Here is a 19,236-nt window from a genome sequence, read left to right on the forward strand (position 1 = left end):
TGAAGTGTATCAATGGCAGTAATGGGGCAAAAGTTGGAGGTGTATCAATGGCAGTATTGCGGCAATGATTGAAGTGTATCGATGTCAGTAATGGGGCAATAATTGGAGGTGTATCAATGGCAGTATTGTGGCAATGATTGAAGATCTATCCATGGCACTATTGGGGCAATCATTTGTGGTGCATCAATGGCAGTAGTGGGATGATGATTGGAGGTGTATCAATGGTAGGATTGTGGTAATGATTGGAGGTGTATCAATGGTAGTATTGGGGCAATGATTGGAGGTGTATCAATTGCAGCACTGGGGTAATGATTGGTGATGAATCAATGGCAGTATTGGGGTAATGATTGGAGGTGTATCAATGGCAGTATTGGGGCAATGATTTGAGGTGTAGCAATGGCAGTATTGGGGCAATGACTGGAGGTGTATCAATGGCAGTATTGGGGCAATGGTTGGAGTTACATCAATGGCAGTATTGGGGCAATGATTGGAGCTGTATCAATGGCAGTATTGGGGCAATGACTCGAGGTGTATCAATGGCAGTATTGGGGCAATGACTCGAGGTGTATCAATGGCAGTATTGGAGCAATGACTGGAGGTGTATCAATGGCAGTATTGGGGCAATGATTGGAGGTGTATCAATGGCAGTATTGGGGCAATGATTGGAGGTGTATCAATGGAAGTATTGTGGCAATGATTGGAGGTGTATCAATGGCATATTGGGGCAATGATTTGAGGTGTATCAATGGCAGTATTGCGGGAATGATTGGCGGTACATCAATGGCAGTATTGGGGTGATGTATAGAGGTGTATCATGGCAGTATGGGGCAATGATTGTCGGTGTATCAATGGCATATTGGGGCAATGATTGGAGGTGTATCAATGACTGTATTGATGTCATGATTGAAGGTGTATCAGTGGCTTTCTTGGAGTAATGATTGAATGTGCATCAACGGCAATATTGAGTTAATGATTGGAGGTGTATCATTGGCAGTATTGGGGCGATAATTGAAGGTACAGCAATGGCAGTATTGCGGTAATGATTGGAGTTGCAACAATGGCTGTCTTGGTGCAATGATTGGAGTTGTATCTATGGCAGTATTGGGGTAATGAGTGGAGGTGTATCAATGGCAGTATTGGAGCAATGATTGGAGCTGTATAAATGGTATTATTGGGGCAAATGATTGGAAATGTAACAATGTTAGTATTGGGGCAATAATTGGAGCTGTATCAATGGCAGTATTGGGGCAATGATTGGAGGTGTATCAATGGCAGTATTGTGGCAATGATTGGAGGTGTATCAATGGCATATTGGGGCAATGATTTGAGGTGTATCAATGGCATTATTGGGGCAATGATTGGAGGTGTATCAATGGCAGTATTGTGGCAATGATTGGAGCTGTATCAATGGCAGTATTGGTGTAATGATTGGAGGTGTATCAATGGCATATTGGGGCAATGATTTGAGGTGTATCAATGGCATTATTGGGGCAATGATTGGAGGTGTATCAATGGCAGTATTGGGGCAATGCTTGGAGCTGTATCAATGGCAGTATTGGTGTAATGATTGGAGGTGTATCAATGGCATATTGCGACAATGATTGGAGATGTATCAATGGCAATATTGGAGCAATGATTGGAGGTACATCAATGGCAGTTTTGGGGTAATGATTGGAGGTACATCAATGGCAGTTTTGGGGTAATGATTGGAGGTACATCAATGTCAGTATTAGGGTAATGATTGGAGGTGTATCAGTGGCAGGATTGGGACAATGATTGAAGGTACATCAATGGCAGTATTGGGGCAATGATTGGAGATACATCAATGGCAGTATTGGCGTAATGATTGGTGGTGTATCAATGGCATTATTGCAGCAATGATTGGAAGTGTATCAATGGCAGTATTGGGGTAATGATTGGAGGTGTATCAATGGCAGAATTGGGGCAATGATTGAAGGTGTATCGGTGGCAGTATTGGAGCAATGATTGGAGGAGTATCAATCGCAGTATTGGGGTAATGATTGGAGGTGTATCAATGGTAGTATTGTGGCAATGTTTGGAGGTGTATCAATGGCAGTATTGGGGCAATGATTCGAGATGTATCAAAGGCAGTATTGGGGTAATGATGGAAGTACATGAATGACAGTATTGGGGCAATGACTGGACGGGTATCAATGGCAGTATTGGCGTAATGATTGGTGGTGTATCAATGCCATTATTGCAGCAATAATTGGAAGTGTATCAATGGCAGTATTGGTGGAATAATTGGAGCTACATCAGTGGCAGAATTGGCGCAATGAATAAGGTGTATCAATGGCAGCATTGGGACAAAGACTCGAGGTGTATCAGTGGCAGTATTGGTGCAATGATTGGAGGAGTATCAATAGCAGTATTGGGGCAATGATTGGAGATGTATCAATGGCAGTATTAGGGTAATGATTGGAGGTGTATCAATGACAGTATTGGGGCAATGATTGGAGGTACATCAATGGCAGTATTGGGGCAATGATTGGAGGTGTATCAATGGCAGTATTAGGGTAATGATTGGAGGTGTATCAATGACAGTATTGGGGCAATGATTGGAGGTACATCAATGGCAGTATTGGGGCAATGATTGTACGTGTATCAATGGCAGTATTAGGGCAATGATTGGAGGAACATCAATGGCAGTAGTGGGGCAATGATTGAAGATGTATACATGGCAGTGTTGGGGTAATTATTGACGGTAGATGAAGGGCATTATTAGGGCAATGATTGGAACTGTATCAATTGCAGTATTGTGGTAATGATTGGAGGTGTATCAATGGCAGTTTTGGGCTAATGATCGGAGGTCTCTCAATGGCAGTAGTGGGGCAATGATTGGAGGTGTATCAACGGCAGTATTGGGGCAATGATTGGTGGTGTATCAATGACAGTATTGGGGTAATGATTGGAGTTGTATCAATGGCAGTACTGGGGTTATGATTGTAGGTACATCAATGGCAGTATTGAGGCAATGATTGGAAGGGCATCAATGGCAGTACTGGGGTTATGATTGTAGGTACATCAATGGCAGTATTGATGCAATGATTGGCGGTGTATCAATGGCAGTATTAGGGCAATGATTGGTGGTGTATCAATGGCAGTATTGGGGCAATGACTCGAGGTGTATCAATGGCAGTATTGGGGCAATGATTGGCGGTGTATCAATGGCAGTATTGGGGCAATGATTGGCGGTGTATCAATGGCAGTATTGGGGCAATGATTGGCGGTGTATCAATGGCAGTATTGGGGCAATGATTGGCGGTGTATCAATGGCAGTATTGGGGCAATGATTGGAGGATCATCACTGGCAGTATTGAGGCAATGATTGGAGGATCATCACTGGCAGTATTGGAGTAATGATTAGAGCTGTGTCAATGCCAATATTGGGGTTATTATTGGATATGATAAATATCGCTGAGGAAGTAGTATTGTAAGAAAATGGTGGAATTGAAAGTGGAAGCAACACCTGAGCCCGTTGGTGTGCATTCTGGAATACTGCGCAAAGTCAGAGGGTCTGAACGCAACCTTTCAAACATCCTGGCATCTGCGACTTGTGCCAGAGGACTGGAGATTTAGGGCTCAAAAAGGAGAGAAAGGGATCACCCAGATACGTAGAGGCCAAACAGTCTAACATTTGTAGTGGGTCAGCTTTTAGAGGTCATAATACATGATAAAATGAAGACTCATCTCGGAAGACTGGGATTATTTAAATTACAGCCAGCATGAACTGTCAAAGGCGAGTGATGTTGCGAAATTGCGCAATGTGTGGAAGACATCGATAAAGGGCATGCAGTACAGGTTTGGTATATCGACTTTCAAAATGCAAACAGTGCCACATAAGGTGCGTGTTGATAACATTAAACACATGGAGGTTGATTAAGAACATAGTTTCTGTCACTGGCGACTGATTTGCAATGTCAGCAAGTTGAAAATCTACCCCTGTGGTATTACAGGGAGTGAGGCAGCGTGGACAGGAAATTGGTTAAAGGACAGAAAACAAAAGGTCATAATTCATGAATATTTTCCTGGACTGGAGGGGTGTAAAAGTTGTGTCCACCAGGGGTCAGTGTTGAAATTTGCAGGGGACATTAAAAACTGGGAGTGTGGTTAACTGACGAGGGCAGTCAGTGAGTTCAGGAGGATGTTGGTAAGTAGATTGGGCAGGTAGATGTCAGATAACATTTACAGTGGAGAATTGTGAGGTGACATTTTGAGACGTAATGCTGTATCTATACAGATCACTGGTTCGGCCACAGAGAGACCATTGTGCAGTTTTGGAGACCCTCCGTTAGGAATGATGTCAAGGCCATGGACAAGGTGCAGAAGAGATTTATTATGATGCCAGAAATGAGAGGCTTCACTTGTTAGGAGAGACCAAAAAAACTAGGGCTCTTTTCATTTGAACAGAGAAGTTTTCAAAGAAGTTTGATAGAGGCAGTCAAACGTATGTAAATGTTTTGATAAGGTAACGTGGAAAAAATTATTTCAACTGGCAGATGAGTTGGTAAATAGAGGGCATAAATTTAAGGTAATCAGGAAAACAACAAAGAGCGAGGTCATGAGAATTCCAAAGGGCTGGCACGGGCATGATGGGCTGAATGGCCTCCTACTGTGCTGTCATTCTTTTTATTGATTCTCTGAATCATGCCAATATCAGGGTAATCATTGGAACTGTATCAATGCCAATTTCAGGGTCATTACTGGATAAATATTTGGATTGGGGTAATCAATGCATCCGCATCAATGCCCGTTATCAGGGTATTTACAGGAAATGTATAATGTGCCCATATCAGGGCAATTAGCGCATTTGATTAAATGCCAGTACTGCAGTAATTATTGGATCTGTATAAATGCCAGTATCGGCGTTATTATTTGATCAGTTGAATTGTCACTATCCAGGTAATTACTGCAACTGAATAAATGGCAGTATTGGTGTAATGATTCCACCTGTATCAATGCCAGTGTCAGGGTTATCTTGCTATCAGCCCTCTGGCCATGGCACTCTTTACTGATGGACACATGTTTCTGATGAGTACATAAAGCAGAAGTAGAGAGAGCTTGCAGAGAGGCATGCACAGACAAGATCAATAATCCCTTTCAGTAGCAGACTGCAAGCATGTACCAGTGGAGGAGGGAAATATGCATCAGTACTGGGCTCCAAAATACCCTCCTGGTAAAATCACTAATACTTTTTCTCTAAAAATTAAAAAAAATGTTTGATGTGGTTTTCTTTGTTGAGCAATTCAGAAACAGAAATGCATCATATGGTATCATGATCCCAAGTTTTAGGAGCAAATCATTTCACCTAAAGGCTTGGCCCCCTGTGGCATTTGGTGAGGTATTCATTTGACCGCTTCCCTCTGGCACATTTACCAAAGAAAACTCCGAGAAGTCTGAGTTGCCCTGTCGGACCCGTAGGTTCACTTGCCCACTGGTGTTGTCGCTGAACGCTGGGGTAATTTCTCCTGCAGTAGCCGAGAACCGAGAGTCTTGACCAAACGTGTCCATTTGGTGATTGTGGTGAGCTGGTGGATCCTCTCGTTTCTTCTGTGCGGTGACCTGCTCGATGAAATCTGGCGCCGGAGCGACGCTGCTGTTACCAGTTACAGTCGGGATGAAAGCGAAGGGATGCTGTTGGGACTCACCAACCGATAAACCGTACTGTGACTTTTGTGACGGCAATCTCAAAGAGGAACCCACTTCGGGTCTGAAACCGTGCTGGGTGACCATGGTGGCAAAGACCTGCCTCTCGAGAGAAGAAAACAGAGGCTGCACTTGAAGGCTTCCAGTTAGGGAGTGAGGTTCAGTCTCATATGCAAGTCCTTGCTCGGCCGAGTAGCTATCATTGTGGCAAGTCCTTTCCAAAGCTTGTTGGAGGAACTTTGAATATTCATGGAGCATGCTGCAGTTGCCTGTGGCTGCTGGCTGCGAACTCTGGTGGACCCGTTCCGATGGAGTGATCTCCGTAGAGCTCACAGTTATATTTGAAGCGACTTGGGTGTCACTGACAGAGAACGGAATCTGCCCATTTGCCTTGTTAGCGTAGTGGTCCAACAAAGTCTGCAGAACTTCGTCAGGAATTCCACTCTTGTCCTGACTGCTTTTCAGCTCGGTGTTACTGGGCTGCCCCAGCATGGATGTGCCACTGCTGGTTCCCCCAGCAGTAGTGCTGACTGCCTGGGTTACAGTCGGTTGGGGTGGGATCTGGCCTACAGTTAAGGCATACTCTCTGCTGGTGCTGCTCGACCCTTGCAAGAACCGCTTCTTCTTTACAAACTGCATCGCATCATCATAGTTGCTGTTGCTGCCTCCTGGCTTGTGTGAAGTATCTTGACCCTGGTCAGCACCATGAGCCTCAATGCCCAGGAGGTCAGGGTTGTCTACCATAGCGTAGGTATATTTGTTGACCTTTGTGCCATCAAAGTTGGCAGGAATGGGCACGGTGTGATTCAACTGTTCTGCTGTCTTTTGATCTTTCTTTGAGCTGAGCTTCTTCAGAACAAGCTTTGGTGGATGCAGGTTCATGGGATTGTGATAGGCTTCCCCGAGGTGATCATTACTGTGTGAAGAATGGGCGATCACAAGTGAGCACTGCTGCTGCACCTTATACTCATCCTTCATCTTCAGGTTGCTGGTGTAATACTCCACACAATCCCCCTTATCCAGCTTTGTCTCCGCTGGCTCACCAGTCTCCTCTTTATCAGAGCTTCCCAATGGTGGCTTCTCCGCAATGGTCAGCTTTTTCCGTGCGTTGATGCTGTCTTTTGGGGGCGACAGGAAGCGGTTTTCTGCATTGATGGCCAGTAGAATTGGCTTGGTTTTAACTGCTGGGTTTTTGTCAGGAGCCTTCCCTTGATTTTCATGGCACATTCTTCTGTGTTTAAGCAAACGATCAGTTCGAGAAAAATACTGCAAGGAAACGCATTGGAGAGAATTAATAAGTCATTATTGTGTATTTCCTTATGACTAAAGCAACAAAGGACAAGCAGGCGTGCATTGATTGTAGCCACTGGCATGTTAAAGACCGTTTTGGCATGAGGCAAATCAAGCTACAAATTGGCCCGGGATGTGCTCAAACCTACACAAAGTCATAGCCTTCAACGACCGACATTGCTTGTGGACACATGCATTTGTGAATTTATTGTCAGCTGTTTATGATTCCATTTTACAACAGCAGATGTGGAACTATGAGTATTTCTGAGATGGACTAAGGCGAGTTTAGGGGTTGATTGGAACTGTTCCCGCCGGGTGGGAAATAGGGGAATTAGATGCCTGTTTTACACTCCACCCTGCCCAATTCCCCCCCCACCCCGCCGCCCCAAAATGGGCATCTTACTGCCGCCCATTTCCTGTCTGGTGGCAACAGTTACAATCACGCCCCAGGTCTAATTTTGTGACTTTGAGCTTCCAGCAGGGAGCCTCCTCTGTCGACATATTGGAAATTTGGGCATGTGTGCTACATTATGAAATGGTCAGAAAATGATCTGCACCCGAATTTCTGATTTGAGATTCAAATTCGACAGAACGAGTATAAATTTCCCCCATGTGCCACTGAGTCATCGAAACATAGAAAATAGGTGCAGGAGTAGGCCATTTGGCCCTTCGAGCCTGCACCACCATTCAATAAGATCATGGCTGATCATTCACCTCAGTACCCCTTTCCTGCTTTCTCTCCATACCCACATAGACTGCTAGAGTCCATGATCTGATCGCCATTCTGTGATGAGTTAACTGGTTAGTACAGAGGCTTCAACAACTTGCCCGAATCTCGGTGCTACATGATTGGGGGGCGGGGAGGCGGGGTGTAAATGAGACATGAATCTTGCTCTTGTTTTCTGCTGGACAGTGTATGTGAATGTCAGATACAGACAAGGTTGGGAAAGACAGGGATGCCACCCACTTTCAAATATTCTGCCAACACTCGCTGTCTCATCTCACACATGAAAATGGTAACTTCAGCAAGGGGCTTCTGGCATTTGTGGAGCCGTACGCCAGCAAGGATATGGAGGCAGGGTTTGAAGAGGTAATTCAAGTGCAGGGAAGCTCGTACAAAGTACGGACCGCTACAAACCGGCAGGGACCAATTGGGGGCCAATAACCTGCTTTTTCTGTGCTGTACAATCGATGCAAGAGTCAGCAACTTCAGGAGAAGAGGAAAGAACATTTGAGAGTGGGGTTAGAAGAATAAAGCTATGTGTGTACAACTGATCTCATTCCAACTCCTTACTTACCCATATTCCAATTTACACTTGCACTTTTGCATTATAAAAGTTTCCCATCATTTTATTTCAGTATGGTATAGCAAGAATATATTAACCCATACATCACAATGTCATCTCCCAGTAATTTATGTTTAGATTTCATGGAGATTACTTCAATACAGAGAATCCTAATTACTGCAATGAGCTTTTTCTTTCCCTCAATTCTTTTCCTTTTTGTCCTGAAAGTGCTGACTCCCGATGGAGTCCAGTTCAGGAACACCACCAGCCCGACAGGAGCCCAGCCAAGGTGCCATTATTCTCACATGAGCTTGGAGAAGGTGGATGAAGACATGCTAAGTACACAAAGATGGTGAACATCACCTTAGACTCAAACCCTCAATGCATCACAAATGTAGAAGTTGTGAGTCAAATACACGATACTTCTGCTGTACATTCACCTCCTCCCATTTAACTTGGCTGACATGTTTTCAGATAAAATATCCATTTTCGAGTCATGCAGATACACGTCAAGGCAGTATGTAGCACCTGTAGCTGGAAATGCAGTTTGCAGAGTCACAGGCATTGGGTGGCCTCCAAGCCTGCTCTGGAATCATGGGCTCCAATGCTAATATATAGAACCATGCCAGGAAACATAGAGCTCCTCCTCACTGGAGCAATGCGCTCCTTGCCTTCAGGCCACTCCTGCATGTTGGGCCTTGATGAACATTGGACTTTTACGAAAGAAATGTTGAGTTGTGTTCTTGTCATTTTTAACGCGTAATATGGGGGAGTGCTTTTAATTAATATTACTCTCAATAAACTCCTCCCCGCCAACATAAACCCATGGGTTCAAACAGTTCAGACACAGTGTGGTCAGGATATTCAATGCCAGCTAGGATATAATTATTGACTGAAAGCCGTCAGTTTGAGTGCCTTACAAAATCACTGCATTTAACAGTGCTCCCGAACTACCATTTCAATCACACAAACTTGAGAGACAATGTGTACCTAAACAACAGCAAAACAAAATGAATGGGGCATCACACGGGTCTGTGGCAGTGACCATGCTGGGAAGGTCACTGATGGGGTAAAAAACAGACTTCTCTTCTTCAAGATGGAATCCCTGATATAAGGGATCGACATCCGTCTGTATAGCGACCACGGAATCACTCAGACGAAACCTCGGTTCAACCGATTTTTATTCAAGCATGCAGGGGAAGAATTCCGATGAACCCTTCTAAGAACAGAGGTTTCGACATCGACAGTTACACATTTTTCAATTTGTGCGACCCTCCTACAAAACCACAGATTGGCCTACTGCTCATCAGTGAAGTTACATTGATTCATTGACCCTTATCAGATTGGCTCGGAGTGGTTCCCCTGACCTGTCCATCTTCCATCACCTGTCAGTCATGGAATGTGTTATTCTGTGCTGTCAATTTTGCCTCAGTTCCTCATGACGTGTTGATTAACTTTGTTTCCCAGGGTGCTGCCTCCTTATCCCTCTACCAAGAACTCTAGTCAAGGCTACCAGTCAATACTATAATCCATGTTCCCCAAACAGCTTACTCTACTGTCCGTGGCAAGTGTTGTTCTGTACTGAATCTTCTATCAGTCTGTGCTAAGGGTCAACACATTTACCAGCAAGCTTTGCTTTTTAGCTGTTCTCCATTTTAAAACCCATTTGTAAGTGAGTTTTATAAGCAGGCTTTACATGCATATAAGTGAATGTCAACTTCCACTTTGGTGACAGTATTTTATCCCCTTACAATACTATACCCCTTACAGTCACTTACATTTAGCATAGTCAATTTTCAGAGGTCATGCTTTATGGGACGCAAGGACCATTGTTACATGTAACACAACCCTGCAGACACAAGGCACGCTTCTCCTGTAATACAGTAACTGCAGAGAGTGTTCACACAGGATAAGGGCTTGGCCATCTATGACTGAGATGAGGAGAAATTTCTGCACTCAGAGGGGTGTGAATCTTTGGATTCTTTAGTCTAAAGGGCTGTGGATGCTCAATCGTGGAGTATATTTAAGACTGATAGATTTTTGATTCTAAGGGAAGCGAGGGATATGGGGATCAGGCAGGAAAGTGGAGTTGAGGTTGAAGATCAACCATGATCTTATTGAATGGCGGAGCAGGATCAAAGGGTTGTATGGCCTACTCCTGAACCTATTTCTCATATTTGTATATTCTTATACTGTACCGATAGTAAAATACTTGCAGGCAGTATTCACTCTGCTCCTGTAATCTAGTACTGTAAGGATTATTCACACGACTCCAGTAATAGAGTGCCTGCAGGCAGCATGCTCACTGCTTCTGTAATATAGCACGACAGGCATTATTCATATTGATGATGGAATACAGTACCCTTAGTCAATATTCACATTGCGCTTGCAATATAATATCTGTAGGCAGTATTCACATTACTCCTCTAATGAAGGACATAAAGACAACATTTACATTGCTGCTGTAATACAGGACATTCGTGCATTGTTTGCATTGCTGCTGTAGTACAGGACCTTTGTACTTTATTTGCATTACTGCTTTAATACAGGACCTCTGTTCATTATTTGAATTACTGCTTTAATACAGGACCTTTGCGCATTATTTGCATTGCTGCTGTAATACAGGACCTTGGCACATTATTTGCATTATTGCTGTAATACAGGACCTCTGTGCATTATTTGCATTGCTGCTGCAATACAGGACTTTTGTGCATTATTTGCATTGCTGCTATAATACAGGGTCTTTGTGCATTATTTGTATTGCTGCTGTAATACAGGGCCTTTGTGCATTATTTGCATTGCTGCTTTAATACAGGGCCCGTGTGCATTATTTGCATTGCTGCTTTAATACAGGACCTGTGTGCATTATTTGCATTATTGCTTTAATACAGGGACTTTGTGCATTATTTGCATTACTGCTTTAATGCAGGGCTCTTGTGCATTATTTGCATTGCTGCTGTAATACAGGGCCTTTGTGCATTATTTGCATTACTGCTTTAATACAGGGCATTTGTGCATTATTTGCATTGCTGCTTTAATACAGGGCCTTTGTGCATAATTGCATTACTGCTTTAATACAGGGCCTTTGCCCATTATTTACATTGCTGCTTTAATATAGGGCCTTTGTGCAATATTCACACAGCTGCTTTAATACAGGCTCTTTGCCCATTATTTGCATTGCTGCTTTAATACAGGGCCTTTGTGCATTATTTGCATTACTGGTTTAATACAGGGCCTTTGTGCATTATTTGCATTACTGCTTTAATACAGGGCCTTTGCCCATTATTTGCATAACTGCTTTAATACAGGGCATTTGTGCATTATTTGCATGACTGCTTTAATATAGGGCTTTTGTTCATTATTTACATCGCTGCTTTAATATAGGGCCTTTGTGTAATATTCTCATAGCTGCTTTAATACAGGGTCTTTGCCCATTATTTGCATGACTGCTTTAATACAGGACCTTTGTGCAATATTTACATTGCTGCTTTAATACAGAGTCTTTTTCCGCATTATTTGCATTGCTGCTTTAATACAGCGCCTCTGTGCAATATTCACATAGCTGCTGTAATACAGGGTCTTGGCCCATTATTTGCATTATTGCTTTAATACAGGGCCTGTGTGCATTATTTGCATTGCTGCTGTAATACAGTACCTTTGTGCTATATTTACATTGCTGCTTTAATACAGGGTCTTTCCGCATTATTTGCATTGTTGCTGTAATACAGGGCCATTGTGCATTATTTGCATTGCTGCTTTAATACAGGTTCTTTGCGTATTATTTGCATTGCTGCTGTAATACAAGGCCTTTGTGCATTATTTGTATTTCTGCTTTCATACATGGCCTTTGTGCATTATTTGCATTGCTGCTTTAATACAGGGCTGTTGTGCATTATTTGCATGGCTGCTTTAATACAGGGCCTTTGTGCATTATTTGCATTGCTGCTGTAATACAGGGCCTTTGTGCATTATTTGCATTACCACTTTAATACAGGGCCTTTGTGCATTATTTGCATTGCTGCTGTAATACAGGGCCTTTGTGCATTATTTGAATTACTGCGTTAATACAGGGCCTTTGTGCATTATTTGCATTGCTGCTTTAATACAGGGCCTTTGTGGATTATTTGCATTACTCCTTTCATGTAGGGCCTTTGCCCATTATTTGCATAACTGCTTTAATACAGGGCCTTTGTGCAATATTTACATTGCTGCTTTAATATAGGGCCTTTGAGCAATATTTACATTGCTACTTTAATACAGGGTCTTTGCCCATTATTTGCATTGCTGCTTTAATACAGGGCCTTTGTGCATTATTTGCATTACCACTTTAATACAGGGCCTTTGTGCATTATTTGCATTGCTGCTGTAATACAGGGCCTTTGTGCATTATTTGCATTACTGCTTTAATACAGGGCCTTTGTGCATTATTTGCATTGCTGCTTTAATACAGGGCCTTTGTGGATTATTTGCATTACTCCTTTCATGTAGGGCCTTTGCCCATTATTTGCATAACTGCTTTAATACAGGTCCTTTGTTCATTATTTGCATTGCTGCTTTAATATAGGGCCTTTGTGCAATATTTACATTGCTACTTTAATACAGGGTCTTTGCCCATTATTTGCATTACTGCTTTAATACAGGGCCTTTGTGCATGATTTACATTGCTGCTTTAATACAGGACCTTTGTGCATTATTTGCATTGCTGGTGTAATACAGGGCCTTTGTGCATTATTTGCATTGCTGTTTTAATAAGGGGCCTTTGTGCATTATTTGCATTACTGCTGTAATACAGGGCCTTTGTGCATTATTTGCATTACTGCTTTAATACAGGGCCTTTGTGCATTATTTGCATCGCTGCTGTAATACAGAGTCTTTGTGCAGTATTTGCATTATTGCTTTAATACAGTGCCTTTGTGCATTATTTGCATTACTGCTTTAATACAGGGCCTCTGTGCATTATTTGCATTGCTGCTGTAATACAGGGCCTTTGTGCATTATTTGCATTACTGCTTTAATACAGGGCGTTTGTGCATTATTTGCATTACTGATTTAAAACAGGGCCTTTGCCCATTATTTGCATAACTGATTTAATACAGGGCCTTTGTGCATTATTTGCATTACTGCTTTAATACAGGTTCTTTGCCCATTATTTGCATAACTGCTTTAATACATTGCCTTTGTGCATTATTTGCATTACTGCTTTAAAACAGGGCCTTTGCCCATTATTTGCATAACTGCTTTAATACAGAGCCTTTGTGCATTATTTGCATTACTGCTTTAATACAGGTTATTTGCCCATTATTTGCAAAACTGCTTTAATACAGGGCCTTTGTGCATTATCTGTATTACTGCTTTAAAACAGGGCCTTTGCCCATTATTTGCATAACTGCTTTAATACAGGGCCTTTGTGCATTATTTGCATTACTGCTTTAACACAGGTTCTTTGCCCATTATTTGCATAACTGTTTTAATACAGGGCCTTTGTGTATTGTTTGCATTACTGCTTTAATACAGGGCCTTTGTGCATTATTTGCATTGCTGCTTTAATACAGGGCCTTTGTGCATTATTTGCATTGCTGCTTTAATGCATGGCTTGTGTGCATTATTTGCATTGCTGCTTTAATAAACGGGCCTTTGCACATTATTTGCATTACTGCTTTAATACAGGGCCTTTGTGCATTATTTGCATTGCTGCTGTAATACAGGACCTTTGTGCATTATTAGCACTGCTGCTTTAATACAGGGCCTTTGTGCATTATTTGCATTGCTGCTGTAATACAGGGCTTTTGTACATTATTTGCATTACTGCTTTAATACAGGGCCTTTGTACATTATTTACATTGCTGCTTTAATATAGGGTCTTTGTGCAATATTTACATTGCTGCTTTAATACAGCGTCTTTGCCCATGATTTGCATTGCTGCATTAATAAAGGGCCTTTGTGCATTATTTGCTTTGCTGTTGTAATACAGGACCTTTGTGCAATACTTACATTGCTGCTTTAATATAAGGTATTTTCCGCATTATTTGCATTGCTGCTGTAATACAGGGCCTTTGTGTATTATTTGCATTACTGCCTTAATACAGGGCCTTTGTGCATTATTTGCATTGCTGCTTTAATACAGGGCCTTTGTGCATTTGACTGCTTTAATATAGGGCCTTTGTTCATTATTTGCATCACTGCTTCAATACAAGGCCTTTGTGCATTATTTGCATTGCTGCTTTAATACAGCACCTTTGTGCAATATTCACATAGCTGCTGTAATACAGGGTCTTGCTCCATTATTTGCATTACTCCTTTAATACAGGGCATTTGCGCATTACTTGCTTTGTTGCTGTTTTACATGACCTTTGTGCATTATTTACATTGCTGCTTTAATACAGGACCTTTGTGCATTATTTGCATTACTACTTTAATACAGGGCCTTTGTGCATTATTTGCATTGCTGCTTTAATATAGGGTCTTTGTGCAATATTTACATTGCTGCTTTAATACAGCGTCTTTGCCCATGATTTGCATTGCTGCATTAATAAAGGGCCTTTGTGCATTATTTGCTTTGCTGTTGTAATACAGGACCTTTGTGCAATACTTACATTGCTGCTTTAATATAAGGTATTTTCCGCATTATTTGCATTGCTGCTGTAATACAGGGCCTTTGTGTATTATTTGCATTACTGCCTTAATACAGGGCATTTGTGCATTATTTGCATTGCTGCTTTAATACAGGGCCTTTGTGCATTATTTGCATGACTGCTTTAATATAGGGCCTGTGTTCATTATTTGCATTACTGCTTCAATACAGGGCCTTTGTGCATTATTTGCATTGCTGCTTTAATACAGCACCGTTGTGCAATATTCACATAGCCGCTGAAATACAGGGTCTTGCTCCATTATTTGCATTACTCCTTTAATACAGGGCCTTTGCGCATTACTTGCATTGTTGCTGTAATACATGACCTTTGTGCATTATTTGCATTGCTGCTGTAATGCAGGGCCTTTGTGCATTATTTGCATTACTACTTTAATACAGGGCCTTTGTGCATTATTTGCATTGCTGCTGTAAGCCAGGGCCTTTCTGAATTATTTGCAGTGCTGCTTTAATACAGGGCCTTTGTGCATCATTTGCATTGCTGCTGTAATACAGGACCTTTGTGCAATATTTACATTGCTGCTTTAATACAGGGTCTTTTTCCGCATTATTTGCATTGCTGCTTTAATACAGCGCCTTTGTGCAATATTCACATAGCTGCTGTAATACAGGGTCTTGGCCCATTATTTGCATGCCTGCTTTAATACAGGGCCTTTGTGCATTATTTGCATTGCTGCTTTAATACAGGGCCTTTGTGCATTATTTGCATTGCTGCTGTAATACAAGGCCTTTGTGCATTATTTGTATTACTGCTGTTATACGGGGCCTTTGTGCATTATTTGCATTGCTGCTTTAATACAGGGCGTTTGTGCATTATTTGCATTACTGCTTTAATACAGCGTCTTTGCCCATTATTTGCATTGCTGCATTAATATAGGGCATTTGTGCATTATTTGCATTGCTGCTGTAATACAGGACCTTTGTGCAATATTTACATTGCTGCTTTAATATAAGGTCTTTTCCGCATTATTTGCATTGCTGCTGTAATACAGGGCCCTTGTGCATTATTTACATTACTGCTTTAATACAGGGCCTTTGTGCAATATTTACATTGCTGCTTTAATCCAGCGTCTTTGGCCATTATTTGCATTGCTGAATTAATACAGGGCCTTTGTGCATTATTTGCATTGCTGCTGTAATACAGGGCTCTGTGCAATATTTACATTGCTGCTTTAATATAAGGTCTTTTTCGCATTATTTGCATTGCTGCTGTAATACAGGGCCTTTGTGCATTATTTGCATTACTGCTTTAATACAGGGCATTTGTGCATTATTTGCATTACTGCTTCAATACAGGGCTTTTGTGCATTATTTACATTGCTCCTTTAATACAGGGCTTTTGCTCCTTATTTGCATAACTGCTTTAACACAGGGCCTTTGTGCATTATTTGCATGACTGCTTTAATATAGGGCCTTTGTTCATTATTTACATTGCTGCTTTAATGTAGGGCCTTTGTGTAATATTCACATAGCTGCTTTAATACAGTGTCTTTGCCCATTATTTGCATGACTGCTTTAATACAGGGCCTTTGTGCATTATTTGCAATGCTGCTGTAATACAGGACCTTTGTGCAATATTTACAATGCTGCTTTAATACAGGGTCTTTTTCCGCATTATTTGCATTGCTGCTTTAATACAGCGCCTTTGTGCAATATTCGCATAGCTGCTGTAATACAGGGTCTTGGCCCATTATTTGCATTGCTGCTTTAATACAGGGCCTTTGTGCATTATTTGCATTGCTGCTTTAATACAGCATCTTTGCACATTATTTGCATTGTTGCTGTAATACAGGGCCATTGTGCATTATTTGCATTGTTGCTTTAATACATGACCGTTGTGCATTATTTGCATTGCTGATGTAATGCAGGGCCTTTGTGCATTATTTGCATTACTGTTTTAATACAGGGCCTTTGTGCAATATTCACATAGCTGCTGCAATACAGGGTCTTGGCCAATTATTTGCATTACTGCTTTAATACATGGCCTTTGTGGATTATTTGCTTTGCTGCTTTAATACAGGGCCTTTGTGCATTATTTGCATTGCTGCTGTACTACAAGGCCTTTGTGCATTATTTGTATTACTGCTGTAATACAGGGCCTTTGTGCATTATTTGCATTGCTGCTTTAATACAGGGCTTTTGTGCATTATTTGCATTACTGCTTTAATACAGGGCCTTTGCCCATTATTTGCATAACTGCTGTAATACAGGGCTTTTGCCCATTATTTGCATTGCTGCATTAATACAGGGCCTTTGTGCCTTATGTGCATTGCTGCTGTAATACAGGACCTTTGTGCAATATTTGCATTGCTGCTTTAATAAAAGGTCGTTTCCGCATTATTTGCATTGCTGCTGTAATACAGGGCCTTTGTGCATGATTTGCATTACTGCTTTAATACAGGGCTCTCTGCATTATTTGCATTACTGCTTTAATACAGGGCCTTTGTGCATTATTTGCAATGCTGCTGTAATACAGGACCTTTGTGCAATATTTACATTGCTGCTTTAATACAGGGTCTTTTACCGCATTACTTGCATTGCTGCTTTAATACAGCGCCTTTGTGCAATATTCACATCGCTGCTGTAATACAGGGTCTTGGCCCATTATTTGCATTACTGCTTTAATACAGGGCCTTTGTGCATTATTTGCATTGCTGCTTTAATACAGCGTATTTGCGCATTATTTGCATTGTTGCTGTAATACAGGGCCATTGTGCATTATTTGCATTGCTGCTTTAATACATGACCTTTGTGCATTATTTGCATTGCTGCTGTAATGCAGGGCCTTTGTGCATTATCTGCATTGCTGTTTAATACAGGGCCGTTGTGCATTATTTGCATTACTGCTTTAATACAGGGCCTTTGTGCAATATTCACATAGCTGCTGTAATACAGGGTCTTGGCCCATTATTTGCATTGCTGCTTTAATACAGGGCCTTTGTGCATTATTTGCATTGCTGCTTTAACACAGGGCCTTTGTGCATTGTTTGCATTGCTGCTGTAATACAAGGCCTTTGTGCATTATTTGTATTACTGCTGTAATACAGGGCTTTTGTACATTATTTGCATTGCTGCTTTAATACAGGGCCTTTGTGCAATATTTATATTGCTGCTTTAATACAGCGTCTTTGCCCATTATTTGCATTGCTGCATTAATAGAGGGCCTTTGTGCATTATTTGCATTGCTGATGTAATACAGGACCTTTGTGCATGATTTGCACTGCTGCTTTAATACAGGGACATTGTGCATTATTTGCATTACTGCTTTAATACAGGGCCTTTGCCCATTATTTGCATAACTGCCTTAATACAGGGCCTTTGTGCATTATTTGCATGACTGCTTTAATATAGGGCCTTTGCTCATTATTTACATTGCTGCTTTAATATAGGGCCGTTGTGTAATATTCACATAGCTGCTTTAGTACAGGGTCTTTGCTCATTATTTGCATTACTGCTTTCACACAGGGCCTTTGTGCATTATTTGCATTGCTGCTGTAATACAGGGCCATTATGCATTATTTGCACTGCTGTTTTAATGCAGGGCCTTTGTGCATTATTTGCATTACTGCTTTAATACAGGGCCTTTGTGCATTATTTGCATTGCTGCTGTAATACGGGGCCTTTGTTCATTATTTGCACTGCTGTTTTAATGCAGGGCCTTTGTGCATTATTTGCATTACTGCTTTAATACAGGGCCTTTGTGCATTATTTGCATTGCTGCTGTAATACAGGGCCTTTGTGCATTATTTACATTGCTGCTTTAATACACGGTATTTTTCTGCATTATTTGCATTGCTGCTTTAATACAGCGCCTTTGTGCAATATTCACATAGCTGCTGAAATACAGGGTCTTGGCCCATTATTTGCATTACTGCTTTAATACAGGGCCTTTGTGCATTATTTGCATTGCTGCATTAATACATGACCTTTGTGCATTATTTGCATTGCTGCTGTAATACAGGGCTATTATGCATTATTTCCACTGCTGCTTGAATACATGACCTGTGTGCATTATTTGCATTGCTGCTGTAATGCAGGGCCTTTGTGCTTTATTTGCATTGCTTTTTTAATACAGGGCCTTTGTGCATTATTTGCATTACTGCTTTAATACAGGGCCTTTGTGCATTATTTGCATTGCTGCTTTAATACATGGCTTGTGTGCATTATTTGCATTGCTGCTTTAATAAAAGGGCCTTTGCGCATTATTTGTATTGCTGCTTTAATACAGGGCCTTTGTGCATTATTTGCATTGCTGCATTAATACATGACCTTTGTGCATTATTTGCATTGCTGCTGTAATACAGGGCTATTATGCATTATTTCCACTGCTGCTTGAATACATGA

General features: G+C 41.5%; 1 protein-coding gene across 1 annotated transcript in view; it reads right to left on the bottom strand.

Moving 5' to 3' along the window:
• Positions 1–5,325: 5,325 nt before the first annotated feature.
• Positions 5,326–19,236, bottom strand: part of LOC139240862 (zinc finger protein 148-like) — a 1,532,788-nt gene continuing 1,518,877 nt past the window's right edge. The window contains exon 7 of the mRNA XM_070869355.1: positions 5,326–6,933. Coding sequence (XP_070725456.1) covers positions 5,326–6,933 — 1,608 coding nt within the window. The remainder of the gene's footprint in view (positions 6,934–19,236) is intronic.

This window comes from Pristiophorus japonicus, chromosome X (genome assembly GCF_044704955.1).
Source record: "Pristiophorus japonicus isolate sPriJap1 chromosome X, sPriJap1.hap1, whole genome shotgun sequence".
NCBI lineage: Eukaryota > Metazoa > Chordata > Chondrichthyes > Pristiophoridae > Pristiophorus > Pristiophorus japonicus.